The sequence below is a fragment of the Enhydra lutris genome, unplaced genomic scaffold, assembly GCF_002288905.1.
Source record: "Enhydra lutris kenyoni isolate GAN:26980312 unplaced genomic scaffold, ASM228890v2 scaffoldscaffold12, whole genome shotgun sequence".
In the NCBI taxonomy this organism is placed as follows: Eukaryota; Metazoa; Chordata; class Mammalia; order Carnivora; family Mustelidae; genus Enhydra; species Enhydra lutris.
This window is the reverse complement of record NW_019154096.1, coordinates 74,982,876-75,002,477: the sequence shown is the minus strand read 5'-3', so window position 1 is coordinate 75,002,477 and position 19,602 is coordinate 74,982,876. Positions and strand designations below refer to the sequence as shown.

General features: G+C 50.0%; 1 protein-coding gene across 1 annotated transcript in view; it reads left to right on the top strand.

Annotated features, from left to right (window-relative positions):
• The window catches only part of LOC111145085 (ADAM metallopeptidase domain 12), a 319,525-nt gene that overhangs the window by 276,443 nt on the left and 23,480 nt on the right, over positions 1–19,602 (top strand). The window contains exons 14-18 of the mRNA XM_022499714.1: positions 419–614; positions 13,042–13,150; positions 13,258–13,456; positions 15,550–15,627; positions 18,509–18,617. Of these exons, the coding sequence (XP_022355422.1) occupies positions 419–614; positions 13,042–13,150; positions 13,258–13,456; positions 15,550–15,627; positions 18,509–18,617 (691 nt within the window). The remainder of the gene's footprint in view (positions 1–418; positions 615–13,041; positions 13,151–13,257; positions 13,457–15,549; positions 15,628–18,508; positions 18,618–19,602) is intronic.

Genomic DNA, 19,602 nt, shown 5'->3' with positions numbered 1-19,602 from the left:
CCGCACCAGTTTCCGGCTTTGGCTCTTCCTGCCACCAGGACTGGGTTCATTTTGGCAATTCCAGGGCCTGTCTCGTTACTCAGAGCCGAGATCTGGAAGCCCGAGATTTTGATTCAAAGATTCCAAGGGTGGACTTTATATCTTTCTAAATTAAGCAATTGATTTTGGCCTTCTGCTCGCAGGAAACTCCGTCTTAGCTCCCCCGCTAGAGCTCGGTGGGTCACAAGGTGAACCCCAGAGCCCAGGACAAGGTTCTGTTTACTTAATGACTCTCTGGGTCTCTCTTGCTTTGGAATCCTTGCCCTTTTATGTGCGGCTTCATGAGGATGGCCTTGCTCCATTCTGCCCCAGGGGCACTGCTGGGCAGCCGCTCCCCCTTTCCCGCAGCACACGTGCTATAAACAGCCTCTCCTTCCAGCTCAAACCTGCGGGAACAGCGTGCAGGGACTCCAGCAACTCCTGCGACCTCCCAGAGTTCTGCACGGGGGCCAGCCCCCACTGCCCCGCCAACGTGTACCTGCACGATGGGCACCCGTGTCAGGGGGTGGACGGCTACTGCTACAACGGCATCTGTCAGACCCACGAGCAGCAGTGCATCACGCTCTGGGGACCAGGTAGGTGGCTGCCACCAGTGGGCTCAGAGCAGTGGGGTTGGGGAGCTCACTTGTTTTCCAGAAGCACCACTCCTTTCGTGTTCCATCTACAAAGCTCCCTTCCATTCAGCTGCAGTGATTGGCTCCCTGGTAGGTCTGGGGCCGTGCTGGGCACTAGGCAGGCAAAAATGGGTGCTTCCTAGAACCTCTCCTGAGGGCTTACTGTGGTCCAATGAGGAGAGATGTGTCAGCACTTACTGTGTGCCCTAGGGAGTGACAGGGAAGAATCAGCCATGAACCCTGGCCTCAGATAGCTTAACAGGTAGTTGGACAGACAGCTGGAACCTTCCATCCACTCTGATTATGTGTAAGTGCTTCTTGGTGCTCAAACAAGGACCCCAGCCGGAGTCTGGGGGTGCCAAAGAGAGTCACTGCAGACTGGATGCATGAGTTGTCTGTGACCAGGAGGGACAGGGAGAGGTTGTTCCTGATGCAAGGAGCAGCAAACTGGCCCTGGGTTGGGAAGGCACACAGAAGGGACTGCTGGGATGGGAGGCCTGGATACCAGAGCTCAGAGAAAGAACATGGACACAGGTGTTTAAGATTTTTGAAAGCCATTTTGGTTCTAAAAGCTGAGTAATGGACTTGTGTGTTCCAAAAAAGGCACCAGGGCGGGCAGGTAGCTAGGAAGCAGCTGCTGGGGTAATTAGAGTCTGTCGACTCACTGCTTCCTGTGTAGGGGAAGCCAGGCCCAATGCACAGTATGACTTGCCCCTTCTGACTCCCAACTTAGAGATAGGGACAATGGCTACAGTTTAGAGAAACCAAAGCCCCAAGTCAGAGACTGGAAGTCAGTTTCGTGAAGTTGTGATGCTGGGATTTGAACCGAGGCCAGATGACCCAAAGGCCATAGAAAATGCACACATGCAGTCACACCAAAGACCAGGTCTAGAACAAAGCTCTACTGTCCCAACAGATGCTGGGATGCAAAAGGGAATAATCAGTACCCCTGGACACGTCTCTCCTCTGACCCATCTTCGGGGGCCAGAGGCCCAGGGCCCTGGGGGACAGCCAGGGCCCAGTGGACTCCCCATCCCAGGGTTTGCCGCCTCTGTCCAGCTCCAGGATTCCAGTAATCCCATGGAGAGCACTTTCGAAGAGTGCGGTCCCTACCGTGCCTGTCATTGTCCCTCCCGCCGCCTTGCAGACATGACCTCAGCGCTGGCCAGGGACACCAGCTGTGGCAAGATGACTGTGGTCAGCCAGACAGAGAGCCAGGCAAGCTCCAGAGGCAGGGAAATCTGATATGGGCCTCTGTCAGACGTTCATTGTGAGGGTTTGGTTTCAGGAGTGAGGAAGACAGTAAACTAGGGCAGATACTCATAGCTTGGGTTTTCAGTGTGCTATGAAAGCCGTGAGCAAGCAGGGAGAACGGGGACAGAGGTTTCTGAGGGTCAGGTCTGTCACGGAGCCCACCGCCCCACCAGCCAAAGATACCCCTCCATTATTGGGCCTCCCTGAGGGGCGAGAGGAGCAGCACAGATGCAGCATCGAGGGCCTGAGGCGGCCTTTTCGTCATATCTGTGGGGTGTTCTCCCAGTGCTCCTCAGATTTCATGGGTCCGTGGGCACAGGAGGTGGGGGTCCTGTGGTATCTGGGGCCTTGTGCTTCATCTCTGGACCCTGCCCAGCCCTCTGTGTGGCCTCCTCACCAGCTGGGCCAGGGGACCCCAGGCCAGGGTGAGATCTCTCCGTCTCCCACTGGGTGAGTGCCTTGCGGTGACAAACACACAGAAGGCACTCGCTCTACACCGTCGGGCGGCCGGATGGGCTCTGAATGGCTTCGTGACTTCGGACACCTTTCTGCCAAGTGAGGTCACTTTGGGACAGTGGCTACTGCTTTAGGCCCAGCCCTCGAGGCCTAAAGCCTCCCTCGGGGCTAGTCCTTCCCAGCCTTTCTCCAGACTCTGCAATCTCCCCGCTTCTTGAGTTACAGGGGATGTTACGATGCTCCCTTTCAAAAAAGCGTTCTGTGGCCAGAGCACACACAGCACTTGGAGCTTTTGGAGTAAAATATGCTCTTTGGTGCCCTGCAGTATTACAGCGTCTGGCCCTGTTTCCCAAGTGAGGTCAGATGGAACTCCGCGGCTCTCTCCGCGCCACCGCCACTGTGTGATTCAGCTGGCCGCACGCCTCAGATTCCTGGTGACCAAGGCTGGTATTTATTATCTCATCAGATTAGTCCTTCTCAAGCTGCTGGACCAGAGAGAGTGAGCCAGACAGGCAGGCACACTGACAACCTGAGTCATGCCTGAGCTTTTCAAAAGCAAGAGCACCAGGACGTTACCTCCTTTGAATTCTCAGCCTCCCTGTGGCGGCTGGTGAGGGGGGTGGCCTAGACCGCCTGGGGGCCTGCACCAGCTGCTGTAGAGGGCTGTGGGTCTGCAGCTCCCAGCCTGCCTCTTCTCTCCCCGGCCTCCCCTAAGGACTGAGAGAGTCACTGCACATAGACTAAGCCTCCCTGGCATCAGGGGTGCTCAGAGTTCCTGGAAGTGACGAGCTTGGGGTCCTACCTCAGCCCCATGACTTCCCAGGTTCGCTGTACTTCAGCCAATCCTTTCTCGGTCCTTCAGATCACTGGACACACTTCCTCGGGAGGGTCAGAAACAGCCGCGGCCCCCACAGTCCTCAGAAGGGCCTTTGACCACCTCCTCTGGGAATGCAGTGTGCTCTTTCCTTCTGTGTCTGTGCAGCTGCCCATTGTCTAGTTCAGGGGCACAGTACGAGTTTCCTGTGGCTGCTGGAACGAATCATCACAAACGTGGTGACATACGCCAGCACAAATCTGTCATCTTCCAGCTCTGTGGCTTGGAAGTCCTCACATGGTGGTGTTGATGATGCAGTGTTACTCTCGCAGGCTCATGGGGAGAGGACACTTCTCTGCCTCTTGCGGCTTCCTGAGGCTCCTGCTCTCCCGGGCTCACGGCGCGCCTCCATCTTCAAGGCCAGCAGCACGCATCTGCTGATCTTGACCTCTTTCCAGCTTTTCCTTCTGCTGTCCCATCTTCTTCTCCACGTCGGACCCTCCCATCCCCCTCTTAGAACGGCCCTGGGATCCTGTTGCTCTGATCCAGACCCTTCAGGAGAAACACCCCTCCCCAAATCGTTAACTTCATCACATTCTCAAGGTCCATTTTACCATGTGAGGGGACATACTCACAGATTCTGAGGATTAGGATGTGGGACTCTTCAGGGGCCATTATCTGTCTACCACGGGCGTTGAACCGACCACTTGCTAACGAGGTGACCTTCAACAGACTACTCGACCTCAGGCCTCAGCTGTAAACTGGGGATTGTAGTTGGGCTAGACCACGGGTATCCTGTTGTCCTCGAACACAGCCCGTGACCTCTTGTGTGTGCTGCATCACGTGCAGTTGTGTGCTCTGTGTATGGCGCCTCGGAAGTCTGAACTCTAGAAGGAGGCTCTGACTGAGCCCACAGGAAGTCATGGACCAATGAGCCTGTGTCCTGGGGCTGGCGTGAGTGCTGGGAAGTGGCGGAGCATGGAGTGGGGCGTCCTAGATGAGGTGGCCCTGGAGACACCGTTTGGCAGGGGTGGGAGGGGAAGGGTACTTCCTGCATGTGGAACAGCAGGGGTCAAGGCGCCCAGAAACACCAGCGGGGGCGGGGGGGGGGGCGTTCCAGGGAACTGCAGGCAGTTGGGCTTGTCCAGAGCTTGGATTGCGACCTGGAGAGCAGAGAGCCTCACTTCTCACCCCGTTCTCTCATTTATTACATATTCCTCGGTGTCCAGCTCTTACCAGATGCTGCTGACTCGAGAACCTGATTCTGCCAGAGGAACAGACTTCCCAGCGTCCCTCTGCGCTCTCGCTTGGACCTGGAGGAGAGTCGGGATGTGACCCTTGCGATCCCGGGGGTGGGGGTGACTTCCACAGCCAGGCCCCCAGCCAGCAAGATGCACGGGGCTGAGAGCCTTCTGACGCTGCGTTACGGTGCTTGGTTTAGATTAGCCGTGATTCAGAGAGGGAGAGCTTCTTGTCAGGAACACATCTGCCATATTTCATTTCCCCCACGGTTCGCAAATGCTCTGGGCTCTGGACTACATTTGCTGGAGGGCCATTTTCGTTCCCCTCTGAGGCCCGATGACTCAGAGCTCCAGGGTCGCCGGGCTCCTGCTTGCTGGCCCGTGCCACGCGCGCCCCAGTGACTGGAGAGAACTGTCAAGTCCTCCGGAAACGTCCAGTTACGCTCAGGATGTCCATCCGTCTCCAGGCCTGGCTGTCGGCGCGTTGGCCGCACAGAGCCTTCCCTTCCAGCTCCCTTATTCCCTTTTGAAATGGACTTTTCTCAACCCGGCGTTGGATTTCAATAAACTAATCCTGCTTCCAAATCTTTCTACAAATAGAATGATAGAAAATTCAAAACATATGCCTGCAACCAACTCTTCGCTAGCAAGGTAATACCCTTTTAGAATACCTTTTGGGGTTTTCGTTCATTTGTTTCTTTTCCTAAGTAGTGTTGATAATGTTCTTGTTGGCGAGGAGTTTAAATTCTTCCCCTCCCCGCCGCTGGCCCCCCGATTCTTCTTCCACAAATGTTGTATCTCAAGGCCTTAGGGGCTGGTGTCAGGCACAGAAATGTTACCTGCAGTTCAGACTGTGGCCTGTGCTACACCCCCTTAGTCCAGTTTGGTTTTAATGGCCACAAAGATTTTCTGTCCCTGTGACATGACCTTTATTCCTTCTGAAATACAGCTGGATATTTTTCTTCAGGCAGAAAATTTACTTTTGCCAACGTTGTTTATCTGAACCATGGTTACTGAAAGCGCTACTTGGAAATTAATCTTACGGATAACTACATGTCTAGAGCCACAAACAATTTGCATCAGGGAAGTCCTGAAATATGTTAGTTTTATCTATTTTATCACTCACCAGAAAATAGTGTCGCTTGATTTATGTAGTGTGAGCCGGCCAGACAGTTTTTATGGGCTGGTAAATATTCAGTGTTTATCTACAAGGCTGGTTTAAATGAGTTTGCGTTATTATGATACACCTGGGGCAGTACATTTACTAATCAGCCACAACTCTGGTGACGAGCGATGGGAAGAGAAGAGACTTTTGCCAAGAGCCCTATTGTCTAGAGGCAGGAGAGTCTCCCCTTCTTCCCGCAGCATGAGAAGGAAGTGATAAAACTTGTTCATTTGGGCTTCATTTTCCATTGAATGCAAAGGTCAGTTTGGAGTAGAGAAAGGGAGAAGTACAACAACAATGGGACAGCCTTCAGTTTTGCCAAAGAGTGGCTTTGTCTGTGGGTCTGAGAAGTGGGGGTGGGACAGTTAGTGACAGAGAGGGAGGAGCCCATGCGCCCAAACCTGAGAAGTGCATTTGCATAATAGAGTCATTTTAAGGAAAAGATTAGATCAAGTAAATTGTGAACTTAATGCAAGATGTCATCATCTCTCTTTCAAAAGACATAATGACATTGGAACTTGCAAACTACAATTACAAATGTAAGTTTTATCCCTCTGAAGATAAAACTGGTAATTAAAATCCTTCACTTTCTGTGTAATTGTAAAATACAGGGTGATGTCAAAATTCCCTCTGAAAGGCTAAATTTTATCTTTGGATAATGGCAAAACATCTAAGTGTTCTGTTATTAAGAATTCAAAGGCTGTAAATTGATGCGCTGTGGTGGTAGCAATGAGAACACTCTTGTCATTTTTTCCGAGAGACAGACGTGAAGTCTCTTCGTGAAAACGTGAAGACAGACACTTTTAAGTGTGGCAACTTTGAACCCTAGTCTCTGTGCGTTCCTGACCTCTTCCCAGTGGGGAGAAGTCATTTACGCTTCTGAAAGTATCGACCATTTTGTCTCTAAGTGAGAGAGCCCCATGAAACACTTGGCTGGCCCCTACTCCACTCTCGGAACTGGCCTGAGCCGAGGTGCTCAGGACTTGTCTCTGGGGGCTTGTGTCCTTCTTCCTTAATGATGTGTCCTTGGAATGCAAGGGCTGTTTCTGCTCCCAGGGTCAGCGCCGAGCCCTCTTTCTGGTTGTCTTGCCCATACGGTTTCTTCTCTTTGCCTATATTTGTAAAACCTGTCTCCTGATGACCTTCTGTCTTCTTTCTTCACTGGACAGCGTGGTAATACTTCCTTTGATGTAAATGTGTAAGTGAAAATCCAGAGCCGTGGGAAAGATGAGCCAGGGGACAGGATTCACCTACCCAAGATGCTTTGTTCTACAGAAATTGCAACTGGCTTCCTCTAGGGAGGGCAGCTGAGGCAGAACATGCTTTCCCCAAACTCTCTCCCCAGCGGCTCGTCAGTCACTCATTCTTGGCACACATCTGCTCTGTGCAGGCCTGAGGGACCACCCCTGTCCACTGGGTTTTGACAGTGAGGCCAGAGACTTGGGACATCACAAGATTAAAAAGAGAGAGAGAGAGAGAGAAGCCAGTGTGGTAAATCCAAGGAGGGGACAGCCCCTATGGCATGGACGAGAGAAGGATGGTGGACCCCAGCCTCGTGGGATGGGAGTGATGGAAGATGGCCCCGAGGGATGCAGTCAGCAATGTCAGACAACACAGTGGCCCAGGAGCCTCAGCCAGCCAGCTCCAGCAGTCAGGCTCCGAGGGAGATGTGAATTTACCTCGCCCTGGGCACGTATCCACCATGGACCCAGTCTATGGCCTATGGCACAGAGCGCTCTGCCAGGAGCCTCTCCCACTGCACAGGCTGTCCTAGGAGGGGTCCGGCCAGAGTGCGGTGGGTTGGAAGACTGTTATTCTCAGTCCTAGACCCTCGCTCTTCGAACTCTGCAGCCTGGCTGGTTAGAGAGACCAAAGTGGGGGCGGGGAGCCTTCCGAAAGCAACTGAAGCGTGATAAACGTTCATTGTTTTCCTTAGATCCCATACATGCCCAGATACAAAGCATGGAAACCCCCAAAAATCTATGCATCGGAAAGAATGGCTTATTACTGACCTCTTAATCTCTCGATCATGTCTTTTGATTCTCACAGCCCAGTCAAAAAGGCACAGCGGACCTCATGAACGTCTGTCCGTGCTTTTTAGGAAGTTCATGGAGGTTGACTGACAAAATTGGGTTTAAGAAAAGACAAGGGCATTTATCACCTGTTTAATTATGCCTAGGGTGTGACTTCATGCCTCCACTTTTTTTTCATTCTGGTAAAAAAGCTTTTAAAAGATCACTTTGACGAGCAATAGGACGAATGATTAGGCTATGGAGATCATGAACATACACCTGCTGAGTGGATAGAAAAAAGCAAAATCAGAAGACTCCCTGTTGGCAGAGTGGGTAGTTGTACCTAAAAATAAGATTTCCAGGGACAGCATCACAACAGAATAAAAAGGTCAGCATTCTAATGAGCTAGAAGTACAGAGGATGTGCTGTGGAAACAGACTCGTTTTTAACAATTTTACTCAACTGGACTGACATACAAGAAGCCGTAGGTATTGAATACACATGCCTTGATGAACTTGGAAATACACACTTATCCAAGAAACCCTCACCATGGCCGATGCCAGAAACACATTCATCATGTCCAAAAGTTTCTTCCTAGGCTCTTCGTGTGTGTGTGTGTGTGTGTGAGAGAGAGAGAGAGAGAGAGAACACTTAACATAGAATCTACCATCTTGGCAAAATTTTAAGCATAGCATAAGAGTATTATTAACTGTAGACTCTGTTGTACAGTAGATTTCTAGGACTTGCTTTGCGTAACTGAAACTTTGCACTCTTTGACTAATGCCTCCCCCAAGCACGTCCCTTCCCCCAGCTCCTGGCAACCACCATTCTACTCTCTGCTTTTATCAGTTCAACTTTTTCAGATTCCACATATAAGGGAGATGGTGCAGCATTTGTCTTTCTGTATCTGACTGATTTCTCTTAGGGTAATGTCATCCAGGCTTATCCACGTTGTCTCAAACGGCAGGATTTCCTTCTTTTTAAGGCTGAGTCGTCTTCCACTCTGTGTGCCTACTACGTTTTCTTTATCCATTTGTCCATCAGTGGACACAGTTTGGTTCCATGTCTTGGGCGTTGTGAATAAAGTTGTAGTGAACACGGGAGTTGAGAAATCTCTTCCGGATCCTGATTTCAGCTCCTTTGGATATATACCTAGAAGTAGGACCACTGGTGATATGACAGTTTTATTTTTTTAATTTTTTGAGGGATTTCCATACTGTTTTCTACAAAGGCCATCTCAGTTTGCATCCCCACAATGTACGGTACAAGGGTACAAGTGCTTCCTTTTCTCAACATCCTTGCCAATACTTGTTATCTTTTGCTTTTTTTTTTTTTTATACTAGCCATTCAGACTGATATGAAGTGATGTCTCATTGTGCTTTTGATTTGCATCTCCCTGATCATCAGAGACGCTGAGTGTCTTTTTGTATAACTGTTGGCCCTTTTATGTCTTCTTGGAAGACGTGTCTATTCAGTTCCTTTGCCCATTCTTTAATCTGGTTATTTGGGACTTTTTTCTTTTTTCTTTTTTCTTCTTTTGCTGTTGAGTTCTAGGAGTTCCCTATGTATTTTGTGTATTATCCCCTTGTCAAATAGATGGTTTACAAACATTTCTTCCCATTCTGTAGGTTGCCTTCCATTTTGTTGATTATTTTTCCTTTACTGTAAGGAAGCTTTTTAGTTCAATGTATTCCCATTTGTCTATCTTTGCTTTTGTTACCTGTGCTTTTTGTGTCATGTCCAAGAAATCTTTGCCAAGACCAATGTCAAGGAGCTTTTCCCCTATATTTTCTTGAAACTGTAAGTTTTAAGTCTTACATTTAAGTCGTGACTCCATTTTTTACTTCATTTTTGCAGCAGTAGAAGATAAGGGTTTGGTTTATTCTTTTGCATATGGATATCCAGTTTTCCCAGCACCATTTGTTAAAGAGATTACTCTTTCCCGTTGGGCTTTCTTGGCACCTTTGTCAAAGATCAGTCAACCAAAGACCTTGAGACCAAAGAGAAATGTAAAGACATTGAGTAGCTTTGTTTCATGATATAGGAGAGTAAAAGAAAAAGTAATATTTCTTTATTAAAATGGGACTTTTCAATATTTTTCACCAAGTTAATGGATAGTATGTTGTAGTAGTTTGGAATCTGTCATCCATGTTGCTAAAAATTCATGTATTCAAATTTGCCATCAACATTTCTGGGCCATTTCTCTGTGGGAAAATGGCAACTCTCTTTAAGTGTGTTGTGACCTACTGGGGCACGCACAGCACTTCACAGTTATCAGAAAACACTAATGCTGTTCTATTGCCCCTAGGGATTTACACACACACCTGGTTTTCCAGGCCAGACAGCCCACTGACATTTGGGGCATTAGAATCCCAAGGTCCCCTGCCCTAGAAGACACAGTTTTATCAAATTTCCAGGTCCACATTCCCAAACAGTGACCTAGCATTGGTTTTCTCTTCTAAACATTTTATTCTTGCTTAAATACTATTTGTACCCCCTTGCTTGATTTCCTGTTTTAGCCACTTTCTGTGGTATTCCTACATAAAATGTGCCCGTTTGTTTTAAATCGTGGTGGCAACTGGTCTCTTTCCCTCTTCGTCTTACCCTTCTGCACACCCCAGTCCAGCCCTCCTCCAATCCTACCTTCTAGCTGTTCGCGAGCTCGTGTGTCTGAAACGGATTGGAAATCTCTACACACACACGCGCGCGCGCGCTCGCATGCATGCACACACACACGTATAAAATCTCTTTTATCTCTTTTTTCCCTACCAGGAAAACAAATTAATCAATGAACACATTCAAATAGCAGCAAGGTTTTTTTTGTTTTTTTTTTTTTTAAAGTGACCACATTTCCCAGTGGATAAATTACTTGATAAGAGCAAGCACGACAGACCCTATGAAGCATTGACCCAGCATCAGTAGCAGAGAGATACCAATTCTGCCTCCCCAGTTCCGGAGCTCAGCATCCGCCAGGACCTGCTGGCACTCCTTTATCCTGGCGGGTCTTCCAAGGCAGGGAAAGAAGGACTGAAGCCTTTTCCATCGGCCTTACAGCACGTAGAAGGAGCTCCCTATCTCACATCCGCCTAAGTCTGGGATCACTTGAGCGGCATGAGAGTATCCATTACAGCTCTTGCCCTGTCTACACACACATACCAGCATGGCTCTCCACTCAGCAATGGGGGCGGATGCAGTTCAGGTCTTCTGCTCTCTGTCCCCAAGGCCCGTGCAGGACCTAGACCGGGTGGGGCCTTGATACACCTCAGAGCACCAGAGAGGACAGGCTGAGCTCCACCCTCCGGCAGCCCCGCTGCCTGGCTTTAAGCCACATATTTAACCTCCTGGGTTCTAGTTTTCTTGTCCATAAAACGGGATAATGAGACCTGCCTCTTAGGATCCTTGGTAGGATTGAGGTGTGGAATTCAGCTCATTGTCCCTCCTCTAAGAGTTCTTTCCTGACCAGCCTGCTTAACGCAACAGCCCCCTGGGCGCTCCGACTTGGTTGATTCCTTCATAACACTCCCCAACCCGGGACTTGAGAGGAAGATACTCATTTGCTTGCACTTTTTTCCTTGCAACTTGAGAGCAAGCAGGAGGCTTTGTCCACAGTAGTCAACCCCTACACCCCCAGGGCCTGGCAGATAGTGAGGGCCAGATAACTGTGTGTGTGAATGTAGTGCGCAACATGATGGGAGGATGGATGGACGGACGGATGGACAGAAGGAAGGAAAGAATAGGAAAAAGTAAAGAAGGAAAGAGAAAGAGAAAACCAGATAGGCAAGTAACAAGTACATTGAGTCCATGCGAATACACAAACAACCATTGAGTTGTTGATATATTCTAGATGCCAGTTTTTCTAAAACTGATCAATTAGATCCAGGTATTTTGATCAAAGTACCATCAAACAGAACACAGGCTCGACACGCCCTCCCCATCTTCCCACCTGCAGTGGGTAGAGGAACAAGAATAAGGTGGGAGGACATGGAAGAATTGGACCTGTAGTAGGCAGAAGCTGAGCAGGTCAGTGGTGTAACCACGCTGCGAGCAGAAATGGGAACCCAGGGTACCAGGAAAAGACTGTGATGCTTCCGAGCCAGAGACCTGGCCTTTTCCCATGACCGAGAACTGTGTCCTGTTTGCCGTCATACCCTTAAAAATGAGTTGGAGAGGTGTCTCAACATGGTTTTTAAAAAAAAAAAACAGAGAATGGGCAAGTGAGAGGTTCGGGACTCTAGTACCTCACCACAGAGGCCAATGGCTGAACCCACAGCCCATCTCAACTGTTGCAAGGGTTTTGTTTGGTTTGATTTGTCTGTTGTTTTTTAAATGAGAGGGGGATCATGTCTGCTCCTGCCTGATGAAGAGGAATCAGGTGCAGGTTAAAGAAAGAAATTTTTAGAAATAACAACGTCTTCTGTTCCCTTGTCCATCGTTAGACTGGTATCTTAGATAAGTCAGTTGTCACCTTGGGAAGTGTAGGGAGCTTCCCCAGAGTTGGGTGCAGAGAAAGGTGAAGGACAGAGTGAGTTCTGGGAAGTGGGCATCCTGGCAGTTGGAAAGGTTACTAGAAAGAGCACCCACCTGGACACCAGTATAGGAAAGAAGGTCGGTCAAGCCCACACCACAAGGCACAGTTTATTCTGAAGAGTATAGACCATTTTCCTGAATTTCTCACATCGTCTTCAACAGGTGTCCCTTTGCCTAGGATCTAAGAACTCTCTAAAGCTTTGGCCGTGTGAATTCCAAAGCACAAGGTCACTCTTTCCCTGGCCAAAAGATGTGCTAGGAATGCCCATGTCCTGCGCTCCCTGGATCCCACATGCCTCTCTACTGGGCACTGTCATTCCGTGCAAAATGACTGTGGGGTTTGTCCCACGCTGGCCTCTGAGAGCACTCTCTGCCTTGCTAACATGGGCCCTAACTGACGCTAGGGCTTGCTCTCAGAGGGAGCTTTATAGGACTGAAAATGTTGTGTAAGATCTCTGTGTTGCTTGTTTGCTCCCTCCCTCTCTCCCTGCATCCCCCCATAGTCATCATTATTCCTTTGAGCCCGCTCTAGCGTGTGTTTTCTCACCAGAATTGTAGGAGATGCCATTAAAGAGAGCACACTCCCTTGCGCCTGAGGCCAGCTAGCCCCCTTTTTTCTGCGCTGGGTCAGGTCTGGTCCCATAGCCAGGCCACATCTCCTGAAAGGCTGCGCACCCTGGGCCCAGAGAGCCGCCCAGAGAAGAATGAGCTAGGAAATGCAGGCTTTACCACGAGCGACACCAGGCGAGGGTGGTAGGCTGCCCCTGGCCCGCTCATCTCAGGAGTCAGCCAAGGTGCAGGCGTGATTTCTCTGCACACCAAACCCATCTCCCCTTAACCTGAAATCCCAGCGCCGGTCAGCGACAAATTATTAGCAACCCTTGCAGGAGGTGGAAGTGCTGCTTGACTTCTGTTTCAGGTGCTAAACCTGCCCCCGGGATCTGCTTTGAGAGAGTCAACTCTGCAGGTGACCCGTACGGCAACTGTGGCAAAGACTCCAAGAGTTCATTTGCCAAATGTGAGATGAGGTACGGAACCCGCAGCCCAAGCACGTCATCGCTTTGATCTTCCCACGTGGTTCAGAGCCGGTCGCAGACTTGCCCTCTTCGGGGACTGTTTGTTCTCGCCCTTGCAGAGATGCTAAATGTGGAAAAATCCAGTGTCAAGGAGGTGCCAGCCGGCCCGTCATTGGTACCAATGCCGTCTCCATAGAAACAAACATCCCGCTGCGGGAAGGAGGTCGGATTCTGTGCCGCGGGACCCACGTGTACTTGGGCGATGACCTCCCGGACCCCGGGCTTGTGCTTGCCGGCACCAAGTGTGCAGATGGAAAAGTAAGACCCACATGTTCACTCGCATCATAAAAGTAAGTCTGGAAGGGGCCTGTGGAGAAGCGTCCTGTCCAGGAACTGACTCAGGAGGTCGGTTTGTTTTCCTAAATCTACTCCTTCCTAGAACTTTGTCTCTGGAATCCAGTTCTTTGCACCTCGAAGGCAAAGTTAATAAATCCTAGATCCTGGCCTAACCATGGAGATGCAGATTTGGGAAAATCAAGCTCGGTTTCTCAGTCTTTGAGTGTTAGTAAGTCATTTCTACACTCTGGGCGTCAGGAGTGTTTCCAGCCAGGAAATTACTTTGGAAGCAAACACAGTAGCCTATTATATTGTTTTTGGAAATGCGGCCTTGGTTTTTGGCACAGTGACGGCTTGTTCTCACCTGGACAGAGCGAGAAGTCATATGTATTTTCAGAGACCCCCATAGAGAGAATAGGAGAGGGGAAGAGAGAGAGAATCAGCTTGAAGCCAAAGGGAGGTCTTTTGGAGAGCAGGGGGAAAAGCGGACAGCGATACTTGGGGGTTTAGAAAGAAAGTCAAAAGTGAAAAGTCAAAACAAGAAATTGAGGTTTCTCTTTAACATTCTGCCACATTGATTTTTCTCAGCAGACTTTCTTGTCAGGCTAAATGAAAGCAAGTTAATAAAACATTTTAGGAGAGAGGATTAATCAACATACCTTTTTTTAGGACCCCCACTTTCAAAATGATTATGAAATCATTCATGAACATGGAGGTCACAGAATAGAAAGTCATAAAATAGAAAGATAGATTCAGCTCCGTGGCCAAGTCCCCAGAGCAAGAGTTCTGTGCCCTCAGCCCCGTTCAGTCATATACTCTGAGCCACAACTGTCTTGTCCCGGAGGAAATGGGATGATGGTACATGAAACACAATGTACATTCCTGGGGTCTCCTTAACCACACATGTCAGCTTCTTTTCTGGCATTGACATTAGAATGACACTCATATTTTAAACTGTAGTCTGAGCAGCCAGAAGCCAGAACTGGGTGCGTCTGAACACTGAAATTCCAAGGCCTCGATTTGTCAATGAGGTTTTTCCTCCATGTGCAAGAGTAAATGCACTTCCATCTCCGTTCCTGCAGAACACGAGTTCTTTGAAAGCTGTCCTTGGCCTTCATTGCTCGTGGGTTGAGAGGAGAGCGGCACCCGTATGCAGGGGTTCTGACCCGGGTCCTGCTGCGTTCTCTGTAACCTCAGTTTCTTTTGTCAGCTGGAATGTGACAGTCCCCTTGACCAAGATTCCCAGCAGCCCTGGGAGTTGTCCTGGGCAACTGGCACTATTTTCAAAGTGCGTCATTGGTACGAACTTCCCGTAGGGAGGTTCTACTCAATCAGAAATGCTTCTGCAATCTAAAAATTAGACTTCTCTTCCTCTGCCTCCACTAATTTGTAACATCTTAGAGGAAATAAAGGGTCTGATCCTTTGAGTCTGGAGTATGTTAGGCACCTTTAAGATAAGACTACACTCCTGCAACCAGCATGGTATGGTTTAGGAAACTACCACCCCTGCAAAGGCTTGAGAAACACAAGGGAACTGTCTGTTTTCCTCCACTGAGCCTTTTCCTTGATGGTTCGTGGCAGTGACAGTGCTTGTGGGTCAGTAATTTGGAAACGTTCCCATGTGTCAGTATCTCCTTTAAAAGGTTTTTGGACCTGGATTCTTGGAGTCTCTGAGTCTGCACAGGCCCCAGGTTGAGGGCTGGTACATTTCTTCTCTCTTTATCTTTCAATGGAAGGAGCAGGTGGGGGGTCAGTGTTGGGGGGGTATGGAGATGCCGTAATTCATAGGTTTTGTTGCAAGCTCTAAACAAAAATCAGTTATCCTCATCTCCTAATTGACGAAACCATATGAAGCACCACATTGACCTGAGTCCTGAAATGTGCCAAGTCCACAAGCAGGTGCTCAAATCCAGGTCAGAGGTAGATGGAAAGGGCATCGCTGTGCTGTCCCCGTAGGAGCTGAAGGAAAATCATCTTCCTCAAACTTTTCTTTGCTTTCCCTTTTGAGATCACGGATATGGTGCGTGTGGTTGGAAAGGGGCTGAGACGTTTACCGTGTTTTCCTCCTTCCGCAGATTTGCCTCAATCGTCGCTGTCAAAACACAAGTGTCTTCGGCGTTCAGGAGTGTGTGAAGCAGTGTCACCAAAGAGGGGTGAGTGGCCCAGTGGGCTTCCTGTAGCCCGTCCCTAGCAAGCAAAGCACCAAATCGTTTGTTTGTAAAGGATTCTGCAATCTGCAACTTCTAAAAAAATATAGCTGTCGCTTCCGTGCTTTCTTCTAAAGACACTAATTTTCTCTGACCTTTACGTAGCAGGAGAAATGTGACTTTTATTTAACAGAGAAAATCAGATGGAGCCATAATTATCTCTCAGATGAGCATCCTGTGATTTTTAAAAAGGGACTTTGTCATCTTCAAAGTAGTTTTAAAACTCACCTTCCTGCGTAAAGGATTTTGCCTTACGGTTTCGAACAGAGCTGTCTCTCTTAAGGACCAAGATTCAGAGCATGGGTCTGAACGGAAACACTTCCAAAAGCAGTTAAACCAAGGGAGACAGAACATACTGATGACGTGTTCTTGAAATCTCACACAATGCATTTCAGCTAAAGAAAGTGGTTACTTTAGTTCAGAGAATTTTTTTAGGAGAGAAGAGGACTCTAACTGTTTAAAACATAATTTGTTTTTTTCTGATGGGCTTAATTATTTCCAATGGGAATCATATTAATCTTGGTTAGCCATGCCAGGGGTTCATTTGTTTTTCTGAAACCCTCTCTGCAGAAATCATGCTCCCAATTCTATTTTTAAAACTTGCAGACACTCACCAATGATTCTAACATAGAATTATGGGGTTTTCATAAAATGGCGATTGTGCTCTAACCATGAAGGATTGCAATGCCATCTCTGGCCGGTTTGTTGACTGCGAGTGTAGCTGACAACTATAATATAATACAAATATATAAATATTTGTCAATATAAAACAAAATCCTTTTATGTCTTCGTTGGATCATAGATTTCTTTCTAATGGCCCTAAGAGATAGTCTGGTGCAGCCTCATTATGAAGGAGCCCGGGACCAAGAGGCAGTAGTGCCTGTCCAAGATCACGTGACCAGGTAGCAGGCATGCTGGGGGGTGGACCCTGGGCTCCTCACCTGACAGCGTCCCTGGGCTCCCATCCACATGTTGGAGAGGAAAGGCCCACACTGACGGAACAGTTGCCGTGACTTGGTGATGAGTCACTTGACCACAGCCCTTCCCCGAGTGAGACCAGGCTCACCAGCTGTGCCTCCAAAGGGGACAGCAAAGCTGCCAGTCTTTCTACTGTCAGCTGCCAAAAGGGCACCTGACTCCAGTTTGCATTGGGAGACTGTGCAAAATGGAGTGGGCAGCGCCGGGCCCGAATCCTCGCAGGTGTGTGGCAGGTGGTAGGTCAGCAACAGCGTCTTTGAGAGACAGGCAAGACGCTCAGTGTCAGCACAGGCCGGGCCACTCAGTCACCAATGCCGCAGGGGTTTAGCTTTATAGGAATATAGCTTCCAACTTATCACAGGTTGTCTGGACTGTTGGTCTTATTTTAAGGAATTGGGCTTTTTTTTTTAAGATTTTATTTATTTATCAGGGAGAAAGAGATCACAAGTAGGCAGAGAGTCAGGCGGGGGCATGTGGGGGAAGCAAGCTCCCTGCTGAGTAGAGAGCCCGATGTGGGGCTCGATCCCAGGACCCTGAGGTCTTGACCTGAGCTGAAGGCAGAGGCTCTAACCCACTGAGCCACCCAGGCACCCAGTTGGGGCTTTTGATGTTTGGATCATCAATAGCAACACAAAAATCAGTGAAAGCAGGAAAACATCACAAATGAGACCTCTACTCCAAACATTTTATTTTTGCCTTAAATAGAGAAGTATGTGTTCGGCCCCATCCAGCAATAGTCGGATGCAGGGCTGAGGCCTCTGGGATGGGTGTCTGACTGTAGGTCTGCACTGACTTATATAAACCACGCAAAGCCCGTCATCTGCAATGCACAGTTCGCTTCTGTAAGCGGAAGAGAACCCGGATGCTCAGATGCAACCCGACTGCGGAATCCTTCCTGGTCCGAGCAGCCCTGCAGGGTCATTTGCAGGTGACCCATTCCAGATGTGTCAGAAGCTCTTCTTAGCGACTTGCCCATATCCAGTGTGCCCACAGCATGCCCCCCGTTTTCAGAGAAACAATATCCTCTTGTTTCCGAGCTCCTGTGCCCCTTGCGCGTGCAGGAGCTCCGTAAGTTCCATAGTAATGACAGGGGGTCTGACGGCCAGCTCAGGCTAGGGGAGCCGCCTCCATCGGTCACCCTTGCTAACCAGGTGAGCTGGAGCTGGCCCCTCCCTGGGGGGCTCTGGCCCCCTATCCCAGAGTGAAGCCCATCCTCCTGCTTTCTCAGCACCCCTTTCCTGCCACGAAGACCCCAGGGTTTGGTCGGCTGTGGCCAGTCCGCGGGGCTGAGAGGCAAGGAGGGGCCGCTGGGAGACTCCCCAGGCAGGTGGGCATTGCAGGCATGAGACATCGGAGCGGGTCCACCACCTCTCCGAACTTCGTGTCTGCAGGAGGCATGGCTGTGCCCATAGGTTGTCAGGCCTGGGATGGCCGAGGGCTCGGATTCCGCAGCCCTGAAGCGGGGTCGCTCCTTACCATGGAGGGGGCTTCTCATTGTGGTCATTGGGCGGGGGGGAAGATTCTGACTTGAAAAGACACGTAAAAAAGAAAAAGAAAACGAGGACATAGCAGTTGTTGGAGGGAAAAGGGGTGGGAAGCAGTGGATGCCCCCCCCCCCCCCAATCTCCAGCATTGCCCTGACAGCAGCCAAGAGGCAGATTGTTACATACGCAGCCTTGGGCTCTGGTCCCACCTGTGTATTCAGTGCTCGAGGGAACTCTGACCACAGGGCCTTTGCTTCCGTGTGGTAGCCAATTAGAGCTCAGAGATTTGCCACTGCCCCTCATGGAGGGCGGGTTCTAATGCTACTCCTCTTTCTCGGTGTCCCCCTCCCCCGTGGCCTGGACAGGTGTGTAACAACCGCAAGAACTGCCACTGCGAGGCCCACTGGGCGCCTCCGTTCTGTGACAAGTTTGGCTTCGGGGGAAGCACAGACAGCGGCCCCGTCCGGCGAGCAGGTGAGCAGGGACAGCATGCCCCCAGGAGTGGGTGCTGAGTGATCAGGGGGACTGTGGGAAGGCAGGTGCTGATCTTTCCAAACAAGACGGAGGGCTCACCAGTGGTCTGTGGGTGTGCAGGTATAACCGCCCCCAGGGGGAAGCCCAGTGCACCCCCACAAGGGCCTGACACAGCCCGAGGCCCATGTCCAGGCTCTGTCCCGTCTTGACCTTTGCCAAGGTCCTCACTCCGCTCTGGCTGAGTGGCTGACTCTGTCCCTTGTTCACCTATGACACTTTGCTTAGCCAAGGTCATTTTGACAGGGGGCTGCCAAACGGGTACAAACTTGGGTGTGAGATAAAAGGACTTTGTAAAGCCCAGCGTCAGTGCATGGAGGACCAAGAGGTGCGAGGCCAAATGTCTCCTAAAACGCCTACTAGAGAGTCACCTCCTAGTCTGGGTCGGCGGCCCCAGCAGTCCCTGGGGGAAGCAAGAAGGCTTCTGTGCACTGAGCAGCTGTGCGGTGCAGTCACCGTGCTGGGCGTCGGCTGCATTTGCCCGATCTCCTCAGACGCTTGCCTCACGCCCAAGCCACTATCATTCTTCCTTCCTTACAAATAAAGGACCTGGGGCTCGGGGGAGATAAGTAACTTCCCCAAAGCCACACAGCTACGATTGAGAGCAAGTCCCTCTCCCCCTAAAAAGAAACCCTCCTAGCAGCTGCGCTTGCTCCCCACTGCTTTTCTCCCGGGGTGACCTTGACGCATGGTCTCCAGGTGCCTTGCGGCTCTCTCTGAGCACCTGTCAGGCAGGGAAGAGGCAAGTGAACAACACCCCTTGTAAAGGGAAAGAAACAAAAAGGTGCAGAGGGCCGGCCCCGAGGCCACTTGTGCTGACAATTGGTGCTCACCTGAGCCCCGTGATGCTCAGACGTTCACTCGGTGGCTGTGCTGCTACAGGGGACACCCCATGTCCTCATGTCCTGCTGTAACTGGTGGTGGCGTC